General features: G+C 39.1%; 1 protein-coding gene across 19 annotated transcripts in view; it reads right to left on the reverse strand.

Moving 5' to 3' along the window:
- The window catches only part of Caprin2 (caprin family member 2), a 54,228-nt gene that overhangs the window by 8,668 nt on the left and 31,489 nt on the right, over positions 1–14,071 (reverse strand). For 12 of the 19 annotated variants that reach the window (XM_063286703.1, XM_063286702.1, NM_001401070.1 and 9 more), the window contains 5 exons: positions 12,542–12,611; positions 11,416–11,480; positions 8,452–8,553; positions 6,617–6,751; positions 470–638 (listed from right to left, as the gene is read on the reverse strand). In XM_063286703.1, the coding sequence (XP_063142773.1) occupies positions 470–638; positions 6,617–6,751; positions 8,452–8,553; positions 11,416–11,480; positions 12,542–12,611 (541 nt within the window). Of the gene's footprint in view, positions 1–469; positions 639–6,616; positions 6,752–6,787; positions 7,570–8,451; positions 8,554–11,415; positions 11,481–12,541; positions 12,612–14,071 lie in introns of those variants that run through there. The other 7 variants (XM_063286704.1, XM_063286700.1, XM_063286705.1 and 4 more) reach the window with 3 other exon arrangements.

Genomic DNA, 14,071 nt, shown 5'->3' on the forward strand with positions numbered 1-14,071 from the left:
ACTACCAGAGAAACATTAAAGAGATAAACGCTTCCAGCTGTAAGGCCACTAGAGACTGTTTTCTTAAAAAGCTGCTGTCTAAGTCTATAGAGGACACTATAGAGGGTACTCCAGTAAAGCGCCAAGATGGCATGTGGCACTTTTTTTTTTTAGTTCTTTTTTTCAGAGCTGGGGACCGAACCCAGGGCCTTGTGCTTCCTAGGTAAGCGCTCTACCACTGAGCTAAATCCCCAACCCCGCATGTGGCACTTTTTTTTTTTTTCCTTTTCTTTTTTTTTCGGAGCTGGGGACCGAACCCAGGGCCTTGCGCTTGCTAGGCACGCGCTCTACCACTGAGCTAAATCCCCAAGCCCGGCATGTGGCACTTATAAAGAATATATGCCGCCAGGCCCTGGGTTCGGTCCCCAGCTCCGAAAAAAAAAGAACCAAAAAAAAAAAAAAAAAAAAAGAATATATGCAGAGGTCTTACCAGTCTCAGGAGGTTGGGTTGTCTGCTCCACGTGTACAGCTGGGAGCTGACATTGGGATACTGTCTGTGTACTTGATGAAGTAAAACTTTGACTGTAGCCAGATGAATAAGGAGATTCTTTCATTGCTTGTTCTTTCCGTGGAGGCAGAGGTGCATTAACATTAAATACCTTAAAGGAAAGAGCACACAAAAGCACTGGGTATGGATCAGAGGAAGTGTCTCAATAACATCTGTACAACTGTACCAGATCCTAAGGCATTAGATGGACAAAGGACTTGAATCGACATTTCTTCAAAGACAACAAACAACTATTAAGAACAAGAAAGCCTGATCATCCTTAGTCATCAGGGAAATGTAAACCAAGACCACTGTGGGGTTTCCCTTCATACCCACTGGGCCCACCATTGATGGAAAGCAAGACTAAAGAGGGAGCGGGGGAAACTAATCTTATTACTGCTGGAAAGATAAGCTGGCACAAGCACTGGGAAACAGATGATGGTTCCTTGTGAAGAAAATGTAAACCCACCATAATGTCCAGATACTGTCCCAAAAGAAGTAGAAGTCAAGACTTGAGCAGATATGAGCTGAGCAACATTACTCCTAACAGTAAAACGTCAAAAAACCAAATGAAATGAGACAAGTACATTAAGTATCATTCACTCATAAAAATAATGAAAATATGATGTATATTACATATCAAAAACATTACACTAAGTGAAACAAGCAAGTTACAAAGCAATTGTGAAAAGATTAGATGGCTCCCTGTGTAAAGACATTTACTGAGCAACCTTAGTGACCTGAGTTAATCCATTTAAAAGTGGTAGGAAGAACTAACTCCATTGTAATTGTCCTCTGACCTCCACATGCATGATTTGCACATGATAATAGTAAGTAATATTGCTTTTGAAAAGAAATATATGGTTTCGCTTCTACCTAGAATAAGTAATGTTGTAGAGGCAGAAGTAGAATAGAAGTTCAGGGAAGGAAAAATATTGGGAATTATAATCTAATTGAGTGTTCTAGTTTCCCTTCTGCTACTGTGACAAAAAAAGAAAAAAACAAAAAACAAACAAACAAAAAAACCCCTCTGACCAGTATTTTATTTATAAAGGATTTATATGGCTTACACTTCCAAGTCACAGTTCATCACTGAGGCAAGTCAAAACAAGAACTGAAGCAGAAACATGAAAGCAGACCTGCTTGCTAGCCCCACGCAACATTCTATCTCATCAAGAAACTCAATCACAGTCAAGGAAGTAGAATAGAAACCATAGAGGATCTCTCTCTCTCTCTCTCTCTCTCTCTCTCTCTCTCTCTCTCTCTCACACACACACACACACACACACACACACACACACACACACACACACACACACACACATGCACCCCACAGGGAGATAGAAGGGCTATCTGAGTCCTCTTACATCAATCTGCAATCAAGACAATGCCCTACAGACAAGAGCCCACAGACCATTCTGACCTCAATGTCTCACCAGTTGCCTTCTTCCAGGTAACTGAGTTGCTTCAAGGTAATAATAGCTTGTGACTTATTAACCTACTTAAAACTATTCTATGTCTACCACATGGCTAGATACCTCTCCTCAGTTTCATACATCTGACTTCTTTTGAGTGTGGGGTGAATCTCTTGCCTCTGACTATCTCTGAGGGTTCCAATCTCTCTACTAGAACTACCACCTTCTACTTCCTGCCTTTTGCTAATGGGCTATATCGGCTTTTGATCGACAGATGATGCTTCTACACAGTATAAGAAATTATTCCTATGTCAGGGTATAATATTGGATGCCTTTGACCTCAGAACTTGGAAGGCAGAGACATGAACATCTCTGAATTTAAAGCCAGCCTGGTCTACACTGGAGTTCCAGGTCAAGGCAGGGCTACAGTGAAACCCTGTATCATATAAATATACAGTACCATACTAAGGAGTTCCTCCCTCTGATTCACTGGTCCAGAATGCTCCAAACCACACAGGGTATTGCCACTGCTCTGCATTGCCAACCACAACTAGATAGTAGGCCCCTACTGATAAAGATACCACTCACTTGGATGCGGGACATAAGAGAAATCAAACTAAGAAATTCTCTCCCTTCTGGATATACCATACATAGTGCCAGAAGTTGCTGTTGGAGCTACTAGAGGAGAAAAGACATCGAGTCTCATCTGGTGATGGGCCCTGCATGTTATAATATCAACCTGGCAAAATGAACCAATGGTGCTATCATGGCATAATGTTTAATAGGGTAACCTGCTGTTTTCTGACTGGATATGAAGTCCGTACCACAGGAGGGATTCCATTTCTGATACTATAAACCTGGTCAAAAGCTACTGTTAGTGTTTTATGACATATTTATTCTATCATAAGTCTGTCAGATTTCTAAATATTTCTGTTTATAACAATAGACTTATATTGCTTTGAATTTTGATCAGAGAAGTGTTACAGAATATTTGATTATACTGTGAACCCCAAAACTGTATTGTTTGTGTTATTTACTGAAAAAAACTGTTTCTAGTTGTTGTGTGGCTCAGACCTTAACACACATCTTTAATCCCTCTGGCTGTAATATAGGCATGACCATAGTACACCATCTTTAATCCCAAACAATGAAGGTAAAGTTAGTTGGTAGAAGGAAGCTCCCATGTTTGAAAGTGCTATCTAATTCAATGGCAGACAAAGTGATAAATTACAGAAAGATTTGACAAAATAAAATATGCCCAACTCTCATGAGAAGAGAGAAGAAAGGGAAGCCACTTGAGGAGCAGAGAGAGGAGACAGTTTTACAGAGACAGGTTGCAGAGAGAAAAGTGAGACACAGGTAAAGACAGACAAGCCAAAGAATGAGAAGGAGCCAAAAGATTAGAACAGAATGCTAGAAATTAAGGTTATATTTGGTTAAAACATACTATGGCAATGTTAGACACTAGTCTAGTTTATTACAGAAATATATTCCCTTGGTTGAACATATAAATATCTAAAAATGAGCAATGTTTGTCCATTCAAATATATGATAGGTAGATAGATAGATAGATAGATAGATAGATAGATAGATAGATAGATAGATAGATAGATAGATAGACAGACAGACAGTCAGTCTTCAAAAACCTCAGAGATCCACAGAAAATGGCACTTAAAGATATTTCACTATTTTAAGGCTTTTTTGACAATGAGACATATCAGCCCTTGGCAGCACCTCATTTCTACTTCAAAGATGATGATGAGCATTGAAGAACCTCTGTATGGCATTTGCTTCAAAAGTAGCAAGCTAGTCATTGAACAAGAAATTATCCTTATTTCAACTGCTGACAGTATGGTGTCCAAAATGGACCAAAAAAAAAAAAAAATGAGACGCAGGAAAGTCAACTGACGAGCTTTGCAAAGACAAGGTAGGCAAGCCATTTCTAATTCCTGCTTCACAAATAAAAAATCTACCAGAAAATTCTGGGCCCAAAGGCTGAAGATAGATGCTCCAATGTTATACAGAAGTTTTGGGGACTGTCTAGGCAGCTGATGTCTCTGACATTTCTATAGTTTTGAAAGGCGTTTGCGCTGTACTTCCTATATACACAGATATTCTTTATACCTTCTCAAGTCTCTGATTGAAGACTACATAGTTATAGTCTTACAATAAACGTTGAACTTGGTTAGGATTTAAGAAAATATGTTTAGGTATAAGAAGATGTTTTTGGGTTGGTAATACAAGTTATGATAGAAAATGATTTAGGTGCAGAACGCTGAACTCACCAAGATAGAACAGATAATAGAGTACTTTCTCCTAAATTGATATATACAAATGGACTAGACACTGTCACTCTTACATAATAGTTTTTTATAATTGTTCTTATTTTAGTTTAGAAGAGAAAGAGACTTTTATTGAACTTAAAAGAAAGAGAGAGACTTTTATTGAACTGTTGGGGTTTGTCTTGTGTGTCTTGTGTGTATTCAGATACTGAGTTCTGCTCTCCAGTCTGGACATGGGCATTGTATTGACCAATGTGCTGTAAAGAATGTTCCTCAATAGTACCTGATTGATGAATAAAAAGTTAGAGCGCCTGTAACTGGGCAGGAGAGGAGGACAGAAATTCAGATCAAGTGAGGGAATCTCAGACAGGGATCACAAGGAGAGAGGACAAAGGAGAGGAAAAGAAAGAGATCACCATGCAACAGGATCAACCATAAGGCTCAAGAGAAGATTGCCCTGAGGACACACATGGAACAGAGCAAGACTCAGTTGGCAGGTAACGGGACATTTATGTGGTTATTAACAGACCAGTTGGGCTAGAATAGCTCAGAACCTGCCCAGCACAGTACCAGCAGCTTGATAAAAAAATCTGATGTCTCTGTGTTGTTTACACAGGAGCTAAACAATCAATATACAACAGAACCTGTTTGACTGGGTAGGCTTCAAAAAGGGAGAGCAGACAGGGAGCCATCAACAAAGAGGCACTATGACAAAACCGAGTGGATAAACACAAGACAAGCCGAGTGGACTGGTCTGACAGGTTAGACTGTACTGCAATAGGTAATACCTACTGAACGATTCTATTTCATCATGTCTGCTTTTGATTAGACAAAAGAAAAATAAATTTGAATCCTAATATTAGGAGACTGCCAGGGAAAGTAGAAAAAGCAAGGAGAAAAAGACCCTCAAACAGTTCAGCCATAGGAGGAGGGTCTGTGAATTCCTGCTACTGAGTTCAGCAGCCCTGCTCTGGGCCTGCTGGACACTGCTCACCCACTACTCCCCAGGTGCTGGTGTGAAGCAGCAGGCCCAACAACAAAGGCACTCACTCCCCTACTGAATGGTTTTCTCTCCTAAAGATACACACTCTATGTCACATTATCTTTTCCTTCTTTTCCTTTATAAAGATTTTCCTTGGTGTGTGTACATGTTGGCCTCATATTGTTTGCACCATGTCTATAGCTGCTGCCTAGAAAGGCCACAAAAGGATGTGGGATCCAATGGATGTTACAGAACATTACAGACATCTGTAAGCCACCAAGTAGGTCTCAGAAATCAAATCTGAGCCACTTCTCCAGCCCCTGCAATAGTATCTTCTTAAAAAAGTTTTACACTACAATTTATAGAGGAATACATTTTCAGAACACACACAAATCTGAACCTGAAACTCTGTGAACCAGAATGAGACTAAAATAAAATTAAATGAATTTTAATTAATTTATATCCTACTTCAAGTTATTAAAGCTGGAACCTTTAGTAATGCAGTATCAGTAATGATTAATATTACATGTAACTATTGCCAAAACAATGTTTACCACCCACGTATTCCTTTTGTGGAAAGAGTATTAGGGATCAACCACATTCATTTTCACATGGGTTCAAGGCTTTGTCTGCTAATTTTCAGAGAGGAAACAAGGCTCTGATAAAAATAGTCCTTAAACAAATCACTCTTAGAGTATAGGTCCCACACCCAGCAGGGACTAGCCAACGCAAAATAAACGCAATAGCATCTTTGGATTCTCTATATCATGTTAAGTCAAGACATTTTCCTACTTCACAGTTCCTTTGCGCACAAGCGTGCGTGCATCTGTGTATGTACTATGGCTTCCAGTTTGGGGATTGTTAATAGACTCCTGTATGCATCTCTACTTCTAAATGCATTTCCTGTGCTTTTTCTTTGGCTCTTTTCTTGTTTGGAGTTTTGCCATATTCCAATTTGTTTGTTTGGGTTTTTTTTGGTTCTTTTTTTCGGAGCTGGGGACCGAACCCAGGGCCTTGCGCTTCCTAGGCAAGCGTTCTACCACTGAGCTAAATCCCCAACCCCTGTTTGTTTTTTTATTTTACTTTATCATCATTACTTAGATGCCTGTTCATTTTTGAAAGAGATAGAAAGGGTGTGGACTGGATAGGAGTGTAAGTGGGAAGACCTAGGAAGAGTAAGGGATAGGAAAACAATCAGAATATACTGTATGAAAAATCTATTTTCAATTAAAAAAATACTTCTTGAAAGTTCTGGAGGTTGTAGATTTAATACTCCATCACAACAGTGACAAATTTAAACTCCAACAGCCCCAACAGAGCAACATGAAAGCAAACATCTCATCCGGGATCAAAGCTAGGTGTGGGAGAACCCTCAGTTCTTCCACAGCCATCATTTCCCTTCCTTACTCACTGTCTGCATGGCCTGAAAGGGTGCTGTGCTAATGGCTGCCGAGCTCCCACTTGCAGGAGGTAACTGGAAGCCCTTCGACAGTGGAGGATTTGGAGAAGCAAGTGCAGATGCTGGCTTGCAGGGGGGAGCCACCATCTGTGGAGGAGAAATGCGACATCAGCCATACTTGCCACAGGCCAGGAGGTTGACTTGCACTAAGCCCCAAGCTGACACAAGTCAGCAAGTTCTTTAGGGTGACAGGGGAACACAGGAATGCAGAGAGCAGCGTTTGCTTACAATTTCAAATCGAGACTGCTGAGGATGCACAGTACATTTGCTTTGATAGGACGCTGACAAAGAAAGTGTCACACAAGGGGTTCTCAACTTCCCACCAGCTTTCCAAATAATAATCCAGTATTACTCCAAATACATGCAAAGACTGAGTTTAAGAAAAACTTTGGGTTAGTTAGCTCCTTAGTATTAATTCTTTATTTAAAAAAATATTAGTAGTTTCCTAAGTTCTGTGACTTAAAAAAAAAAACAATTTTCATCTAATTTAAGTAATCCTTACCTATAAAGTCAAATTAATATAACATAAAGCCCAATCTCAACCAGATTAGAAATCAGACCATTATAGGTCTCTTGGCAGGGGAGGGGAGGGGGGGGAATCACTTTTTCTTTGTCAAAAAGCCAGCTCTCTTAATTTAGAGCAAGTAAGCACTATAAAGACGAATCATCCATGTTTTCTTACATTCTATAATGAACTCTCATTTATTAGTTTAAATTATAACCTAATAGTTATTAAATTCCTCCCAATTCATCCCGTCCATGACTATTCTAGCTCAAGGATTTGTTCAAAGAGTAAAGATTGAAATGTAGAACTACATTCACAAACCTCATACTGTCAAAATGCTTTTGATAAGATGAGCCAGGAAGACTGTTAACTCATTCCAACTCAGTCAGTGCTATGAACACTGTAAAAACCAAATCTTCAGTTATGTGATTGATTTCTCCTAAGTCGACCTGAAGCTTTTCTTTATTCTACATTTAAAATGCCATAAGGAAACCTAATGCTTTGCTAGTTATAGAGATTTACTTTATTTTTAAGTCTGTATGTGTGTGAATATATCTGTCTGTGCACAGGAGTGCAAGTGCCCAGATTCTGAGGCTGGAGTTACAGGTAGTTGTGAGCTACAAGATGAGTGCTGGGCTTAAGACGACTTGGCTTCTCTCCAAAATCAGTACACATTCTTAATCACTAAACCATCTCTCCAGCCCTGTATATTACTTATTAAAATACATTAATAAATTGACTAAGCTTGGCCATACGCTTTGTAATCCCAATACTTGAGAAGTAGAAGCAAAAGGATCAGGAATTGAAGGCCAGCCTGTGCTACAGGAAATCATCTCAGAAAACAGTAATAGAGAGGCAGGAGCGATGGCTCAGCAATTAAGAGACCTTGTTGCTCTTGCAGAGGACCTAGGTTCAATTCCTAGCAGCTACATAACTTCAGTTACAGGAACTAATGTCCTCTTCTAAGCCCGTTGGGCACCAAACACAATGTGGTACACATACACATATGCATGAAACAAAATGAATAAATCTTTAAACAAATTAAAAATGATAATTCTAAGTATATTTATTATATCAGGTAAGATATGTACTATTAATTCTACATACATGGCAAAGCCACAATAGTGACCTTTGTATGTTCTAGGACCACAACATCTACAAAAGGTAATAACTATATTAATAAATACAAACACTTTAATTCCATCAATCATGCCAGTAACTCATAAGCTCATTCTGCAATTCTTTGAGATAGCAAAGAAATTAAGACAATGTATCTCATTACCTCAGGGGTCTCTGAGGTCATAAACTCTGTTTCAGATCCCAGAGAAGCCTGATCAGTAGTAACCAAGCAAGCATTCGAGCTACAAGTAACTGGAGAAGAAGCCTAGACACAAGGAAGATAGAAAGATTGTCAACATATACTGTGTTCACTTCATATTTCCTGGGCCCTAGACTTCTTGATATGTTAAGTTTCACTGGCACTCAGTGGTACCATGCAGTATACTAAATGCACTATATATATATATGTATATATATTAATATAATTTATCCTAACAAACATGGAGTAAGCATAATTACCTTCACTTTGGTGTTATCAAGAAGCAAGAACAGTTAGGCATACAAAGAGTAGTGATGCACACCTTTAAACCCACACTTGGGAAGCTGAGGTTAGCAGATCTCGGAGTTTAAGGCCAGCCTGGCCTGGTATACAGAGAAAGTTCCAGGATAGCCAGGGCTACATAGAAAAACCCTATGTCAAAAAGCTTGACCCCCCCACCCAAAAAAAGAGCAGCAGCGGCAGTCAGGCAATGGTGGCCCATGCCTTTAATCCCAGCACTGTGGAGGCAGAGGCTGAGGCAGGCGGATCTCTGAATTTGAGGCCAGCCTGGTCTACAGAGTGAATTCCAGGACAGGCACGCACACATGGGGTGGGGTGAGGGAGCAGTGAGGAGGGGGAGGAAGAAGAAGAAGATCAGGAGGAGGAGAAGCAGCAACAGCAGCAGCAGCAGAACAAAGAAAGGTGAAGTAATCTGTCCAAGATCAGAAAAATAAATAAAGTTCAATAACAGAACATGTTAAACCAAATTCTTGGTCCAGAAAAATCTAGTGCCAGATCTGCAATGTGGCTGACACATTGTAGCTTGTTAGCAGTGCATGCTATCAAGCTATGCACAGATCTTTTTTTTTTAAATATTTATTTATTTTATGTATATGAGTACACTGTAGCTGTCTAAAGACACACCAGAAGAAGGCATCAGATCTTATTACAGATGGTTGTGAGCCACCATGTGGTTGCTGGGATTTGAACTCAGGACCTCTGGAAGAACAGTCACTGCTCTTAACCACTGAGCCATCTCTCCAGCCCGCTATGCACAGATCTAATCGGGCTTTTGGTCTGAAGGCTTTGCATGCCTTACAGAGACAGGCAGAAGGATTAAAAAAAAAAAAAAAAAGATAAGCTCTACACAGATCAAAACAGCATCAAAGTTCTAAGAAAAAATTAGGAGTAAGAGGCAGGTATAAAATAAAAACTAGGAACAAGCACAAAGGGAACTAAGGCTGTGACAACTTAACAATAAAACAACAAACATGGTTTAGAAGAAAACCTACATCACAAACGTTGATTAAAATATAAGAGATACCTAAAATAATCTAACAGTGATGATAACTAAGTGCTTATGCACCCAGTCCTGCATCCGAATACTTCTCCATAGGTCCCAGAAGCTCCAGTAATATCACAGGAGAACCAGAAATCAGCTGAGTGGTATCCAAATATCAGAGCAGTTGTTACGTTTCTATAAACTGCTAAAGGGACTTTCATAGTATGCTCCTACCTCAGGAGAGGCAGAAGGTCAATTTAAGAAAAGTGTATAGACAAATGTGATAGCACATGCCTATTATCCCAGCACTAGGGAAGCAGAGTCAGAATGACCAAGAGTTGAAGGTCATCTTCCTCAACTACGTAGTTCTAGGCTAACTGAGTTACGGTGGCCGACCTTGCCTCCAACAACAAATAAAATAAACAACAGGCACAGAAAGAATCATGAATCTGTGTGTGTGCATGCATGCACGTTCACAGATATACTTGCACGCAGGCAGGCAAGGCAGGCACGCACACACACACACCTAAACCCCAGAAAAATTTGAAAGGCCAGACTGGTCCACAAGGCCAATCAGAGCTATATTGCCAGACCCTGCTCCATCTAACCTCCACTTCTCAAAAAGAGTTCAGGAGAATTTATTTTAATACTTTAGAACAGTTTATATACTAATTTACATGATTAATAACTAACCAAAATATGAGAATTATGAGTGTTCTAAAATTATGCTTTTTCTTAGTACTTTAAATTAAGTACTACCCATCATAAGTGGGACTGGTTGCTGTTGGGCTATACTTGTGTAGAAGGAGAATCCAAGAAACTCTAATTTAACCCTCCTTTGTTAGCTAAACAGTTAACCCTAATAGTTCTTTGTTAACCGTAACAGTTAAACTAAAAAGACTGGAAGCCAGTCCAGTGGAACGCATACATTGCCCCAGGGCTAGAAGACAAGTTCATGACTACCCTGGACTACAGAGCAAAACCCTGGCTTAAAATACACATTTTATTTAAAAGTTTCACTTAATAGAGTTTCAGGTGTAGCTCAGTGGCAGAGTTCTTGCCTGGCAGGCAACCACAGAAGCTAGATGTATCCAATGTCCAGCACCATAGTGGGACAAAAACATTTTACTTAACGATGACAAAATATTTATATTAGTATTTATTTATAAATTGCAATTACTCTTGCCTCCAAATTATCACTTCAAGTAGAGTGGCCAGAGGTAGTTTTAAGTATTGGTGAGTAAGGGTGTTTGGGACCAGTGGTTTTAAGTGTAAGTATGCAGACTCACCTAGAAGGTTATTAAAAGACAAATGCTACTGGTCATTCTAGCGCAGGCCAACATTCCAGCACTCCTGAGGCACGATGATCACACACAAGGTCTAAACTAGCCTATGCTGCAAAGTGAATTCAAGGTAAGACTGGGCTATATAAGAGACTTTGTCTCTAATAATAGCGCACGCGCGCGCACACACACACACACACACACACACACACACACACACACACACACACAATATGCTCTTCTAATTGGTCTAAGATAAAAAAAAATTCTTTTCTCAATCAGATATATCAGAATAAGTCTGATTACTCTTGCCAAAGTAAGAAGTCCTCCCCATACAGCAAAGAAGAGTGTCAAGTAAGTTACCTTTGATGGCTCTTGAAGAAAATCACTTTGGTTGGACAAGTTTTGTTCTGCAGATACTGCAGAGACTAAAGAAAACCAAACAATTAAGGGGAGAGAAAAGTTAATATATATAAATTTAACAAAACAAAGTTTACTCTTTACAAAGTAAGTGTCAATTAGAAGAGGAAGTTCCTATTACAACTTTGAAGAGAGCAGACTGGATACTAGTCAGAAACACTAATTCCAAATTACATGGAGATGTTCTAAGGTTATATGGGTAAAACCAAAATTCCAAAGCTTCCACAAAAAAAAAAAAAAAAAAAAAAAAAAAAAAAAACAACCTATGACTTAAAAAATTATTGGGGGGGGGGGGGGGGTTGGGGATTTAGCTCAGTGGTAGAGTGCTTGCCTAGCAAGCGCAAGGCCCTGGGTTCAGTCCCCAGCTCCGGAAAAAAAAAGAAAAAAGAAAAAAAATTATTGGGGACAATGGGACAATTATTGGGGACAATATTCTGGAAGAGTGAGCTGTCACATAACCTTCTTAATAAGTCTTAGCTGGTAAGTCTGTTTGTTTGGATTTCTCCACTGTGGTTATACATATTAATATCCTTTTTACAAGTATATAGTTTTCAGTTTGATTTCACTCATTAGTATCCATCACTTCTGTTAACTAATGTGAACTATTCTTGCTTTACCAGCATTACAGCATCACTTTAGCAGCTCTTCAATGCTTACATTTGGACCATAGTTTTGATCATGGTACACCAGTGTTGGATTCAGGCTCCATCATTCGTTACCATGACAGTCATTATTCTAAGTATTACTGAGGTAATCCTGTCAGCCAGGACGACCCAAAAGCCTGCACACTAGATTTACAGCTCAAAGGTCAAGTAGGTTGAACTTAGAAACCACAACCCCAAAAAGAACATGGAAAATGGCTAAGGCAGCTGTTAGACATCTTTATTTGCCCATCCGAGGATATTACATTTTCTAACAAATATAAATATGTTACTAAAGGATTCTTATGTCCTAATGGTAATAAATTAACAAACACTTAAGCTATCTGGAGCGAGTGAATGATTCATAAATGACTGTTAGCTCGAAAGCTGTGTAAGTCTTTAGCGTTATTATGTTCCTACTGGGTTACCTGGCGAAGCTGAAGGCGGCTGAGAAGATGGAATTGCACTTGAGGGTGTGTCGACATCTAGAACAGACTCCTAGAGAAGATTTTAGATAGCAAAAAGAAACACAGATTGTTTAATAAGTAGTTCACTGTACTGACCATAGCTATTACTAAAGATGCCAGCTAAGCTGCAGGCAACTAGCTAATTCCTTCTTTGTGATGTTAACAAGTTGAAGAGTCAAAACTGAACCCTAAAGTCACTGTCAAACCTCAAGATTGGGTCAAGTATTAAAACTATAACAGGATTCTAAGGCCCATTTTAGATATGCATGCCTGACTGAGTCTTAAGCATAAAATGTTAGTCTTAGTCTAGTCTAGACTGAACTTAAATTTTTATTATAACTAACAAATGAGAGAGGCTACTTATTTATCTCAACCACTTAATGGTTATGCTGGTAAACATTTTATGATGAGAAACTATTGCCTTCTCATAATTGTGTATAAGAGTTCTCAAGAAAACCTCCCAGACTCTGTTTGCTGAAGCTAGAAATTTGAAGAAAGCATCTTACTTCTCTGATTCATCTTGAAATAAAATGAAAGATAATCAAATTATCTTTCACTTTGAAAACTAGAAAGCTGGAAATTAAAGAAAGAACCTGGCTTAAGCTATTCAGCTGTCAAGAAATAGGACTGGTGTTTACACCCAGGCCCACAGCCAAAGCTCAAGACGTATCTCCACTGTTTAAATGCACTTTGTTTGCTCCAGTGGTCAGCCTCAGTAATAGAATGCTGTTCTGAAATTTCTAAGAGTCTGTGTCATATAATTTAATAAAACACAGCATTTCATAATGGATTGGTGGTACATGTCTTTATTTCTAGCCCCTGGGAGGCAGAAGCAAGTTGATCTCTATGAATTCAAGACCATCCTGGTCTCCACTAGCTACCAGGCTAGCAAAGATGCACAGTGAGGAGACCCTGTCTTCAAGAGGAAAATGGTCTTTTACATAATTTAACGATTAATTTAGTCTTCTATAGCTTTGAAGACAAGTGATGGTGTCTCATAATTTTTTTAGGCAGTGGGACTGGAAACACGAAGCAGCAAACAGGTTCTCAGTTTTAATATATCTACCAAAGATTCATAGCAGCCCTGGGACTTATACACATGATGTTTTTGACATGCTTAATTATTGTCTTTACACATAACAAACTTGGGAAGTAGAGACTACAACTTTTTTCACATTAAAAACAATAGCAACCACAAAGCAGAGAGTGAACTGACTTGGCCAGATAGCAGAAAACTGCAGAACCAGGACGCCAGTCTACATAACGGGATCTAGAGTCTTGAGAATTTCAACAAGATGTTTCATATACAAGTTACTAGTTCCACAAATATCACTTAAGATTCATTTTTAAAATGGCTCATAAACAAGATTTGTGACAGGGAAGTTATGGGAGTAGCCAACCATTTCTGGGTTGAACTTTATGCCTGTGCCACAGGAAATAATTTGACCCTGATACTATATGCTCAAGACTTAGGGCTTCCAGGACCAGAGG

This window comes from Rattus norvegicus, chromosome 4 (genome assembly GCF_036323735.1).
Source record: "Rattus norvegicus strain BN/NHsdMcwi chromosome 4, GRCr8, whole genome shotgun sequence".
Classification (NCBI taxonomy): domain Eukaryota; kingdom Metazoa; phylum Chordata; class Mammalia; order Rodentia; family Muridae; genus Rattus; species Rattus norvegicus.